The sequence below is a fragment of the Tarenaya hassleriana genome, unplaced genomic scaffold (assembly GCF_000463585.1).
Source record: "Tarenaya hassleriana unplaced genomic scaffold, ASM46358v1 Cleome1162, whole genome shotgun sequence".
Lineage (NCBI taxonomy): Eukaryota > Viridiplantae > Streptophyta > Magnoliopsida > Brassicales > Cleomaceae > Tarenaya > Tarenaya hassleriana.
The window spans coordinates 618-3,397 of record NW_010961973.1 but is presented as its reverse complement, the minus strand read 5'-3'; the positions used below and the strand labels follow the sequence as shown (position 1 = coordinate 3,397).

Below are 2,780 nucleotides of genomic sequence, written 5' to 3'. Positions count from 1 at the left end.
AAATCTAGTTATAAAAAAATATATATATCCAAATATTTAGATGTTACGAAGTATTCAAAATTTAGATACAAATCGATCATAGTGCAATAAAAATCCTAAGAATTGAATCATTCGAATTCGGATTAGATAACCTAAACTGTAGAATACATAGAGGGTCAAATATTTTTTGTTTCACCACAGGCAAGCGGAGTGCAAAGTGGTCAACGGTTGACCGGGGAAGTCACCTTGTTGGTCCAACAACAGACTTTGTGTTCTCCGAAGGAATTTAAAGACTCGCGAAGGAAATAGGTCATATTGATGTATTGCCAATTATACCCTTTTGTCGCAAAATCAGGAACCTCCCTAAAACCCTATATAAAGCTGTCGCCTTTATCACCTCTCTTTTGCTCCTCTCTTCCTCTATTGCACAAGGAGAAGAAGAACTCTCCGTCCCATCTTTCTCGGACAGGTTTAATTTTTCGACCCTTAATTTGACTCCCCGAACTCGAATTCGACTGAATTTCAAAAAATCAAATCTGGGTCAAATTGTTTCCGGGTTTTTTTTTTGTTTATCTAGGGTTTGTTTTCGATTTGGGTTTATAGGGTTTTGCTCTTTTCCATCTTCGCCTCACGTGCAGGTATGTCGGCGGAGGACGGTGATCATTCGGCCTCGGAGGTATCCGATGCCTTTGTGAAGCAGTACTTCCATATTCTCCAACACTTGCCGGAGGAAGCTCGCAGGTTTTATGTCACTGGCAGTGTCGTCAGCAGACCGGGTCCCGATGGATCAATGCTTTCCTTTACTTCCCTTGAGGTAATCCTCGAATTTCCAACTGTTGTTTTCTTGTTGAATCGTCTTCTTTCTCATCCAAATTGTCTGAATTGGTTGGTGGTCTGGTGTTGATGGCAGACTCGATGGTGTTTTCTGTTTCAATGCATGTAACTTGGGTTCGGTTTTAAAGAGAGGCCGTGAGGATTTTATGATGTAGGAACAGCCTTGCTCCTGTTCTGGCCTTAGATTGATGAAAATTTCACTGCGTTGTTTCTAAGTTTTCTCAGACCAGATCGATTGTCTACTGTTTTTTGTTCGTTGTAGATTTGTCTGCTTAGTTATTTGCTCTTTTGTTGTTGTAACCCGAGATTCAAAGCCGCGGAATTCGTTATGTTATCATCTTTATGCAGGCAATCAACGAGCAGATCCTTTCCTGCGACTATAAGGACGCTACCTTTGATGTGATCAGTGTAGATTCTCAGAATTCCTTTGAGAGTGGAATATTTATAATGGTTACCGGTTTCGTCACTGGGAAAGACAAACTCCGGAGGAAATTTTCTCAATCGTTCTATCTGGCACGTCAAAACAACGTCTACGTTGTCCTCAATGACATTCTGCGTTTTGTTGGTGATGAGGCCTCCGGTCCAGCTGCAGCTTTGTCTATTCCCGAACCCAGTAAGCTGTCTATGTCTATTAAACTCTGTTTTTTTGTTTCTTAACAGATCAAATGTATCCTTTTCCTAAATTTCTTGGAGCATTTTCGTGGGTTTATATTTGCAGAACAAGTGAATGAGATGGCAAAGCCAGCTGTTGAGGCAAATCAGACAGAGCCCGTTCAAGAAATCAATGTTTCTGTGGAAAACTCCAAGGATTTTGCAGGAGAAGTCACTCCTTTGGAAAATGGAACGATCGAAAAGGCTGATGGCAAAACTGAGAAACCAACAGAACCAATTGCTCCCAAAGCTCTGCCTGATGCCACCAAGAGATCTTTTGCCTCAATAGTGAGTTTCATTCTGTTCATCTTTGTGACGGTTTCTTGACAATGTCGGCATGTGTTCTATTTATACAGTATACTTACACTGCATGTGAGATACAGGTGCAATCAATGGCACAAAACACTGCTCCATATAAAGCTCCAGTCCAGAAGCCTAAACCCATGGGTCAGCCGCCCCGTGCTGCTGCTGCTGCAGCGCCTCAAGAGCATGGTTTGGTCTTAAACTCTGATAAAAAGGATGAACAAAAGATCATGGAAGAACCAGGTCAGAAGCCTATTGCTTTTAAAAAGTTTCATTTATGTTTCTTGCCTTTTTTTAGATATTTCAAACGGGTTACTTCAATCCCAAGAGAAAATGCATTTTTCAAGAAGTTCTTTGGATCATCGATTCCTCTTCTATCGTTTCCTAGTATTATAATAATGCCATCAACATAAACAAGGAGAACGCTAATTACCCGTCTGGTTGTTTGTTTCAGGTACATCGATATTTGTGGCAAACCTGCCAATGAGTGCAATGCCTGATGAACTCCATGGAATGTTCAAGAGTTTTGGTCCCATCAAAGAAAATGGAATTCAAGTTCGAAGCTCTAGGGTTTGTTCCACGTTCTCCTCCATCATCATCCTCTTCCCGAAAGGATCTTAATTCTTTTTCGTGTTTTGTTCGTCCAGGGCAGTGGAATCTGCTTCGGGTTTGTCGCTTTTGAATCCGCTACCTCTGTCCAAAGCGTGCTTCAGGTATTATTATGATTAAGTTCTCCTTTCTTGTCGGAAAGATTCTCACAAACCCTGATTCTGTGATTCCATCATTTCAATTCCCAGGCTTCCAAGACTTCTCCTTTCGTGCTCGGAGATCGAAAACTTCGTATTAAGGAGAAACAAGGCAAGTTTCTTTTTTCTTCTTGTGAGAAACTATGCAACGTTTTGGATTGTTTGGTTCAGATTCTTTGGTTTCATCTGCAGTTGACTACGATGGAAGCAAACCTTCTGGAAGAAACGGAGGTTTGAGCAAATCCCTGAACGGCTGGGACAACCGTA

General features: G+C 41.3%; 1 protein-coding gene across 1 annotated transcript; it reads left to right on the top strand.

Moving 5' to 3' along the window:
* Nucleotides 1–333: 333 nt before the first annotated feature.
* Nucleotides 334–2,777, top strand: LOC104806072 (ras GTPase-activating protein-binding protein 1-like; the record flags this gene model as incomplete). The annotated part of the gene is made up of 9 exons (XM_010530789.1): nucleotides 334–448; nucleotides 618–793; nucleotides 1,162–1,426; nucleotides 1,532–1,752; nucleotides 1,848–2,010; nucleotides 2,222–2,337; nucleotides 2,415–2,480; nucleotides 2,565–2,625; nucleotides 2,706–2,777. Coding segments are annotated over exons 2-9 (1,138 nt in total), but the record flags the coding sequence as incomplete, so codon positions are not given.
* Between the last annotated feature and the right edge of the window lie 3 nt (nucleotides 2,778–2,780).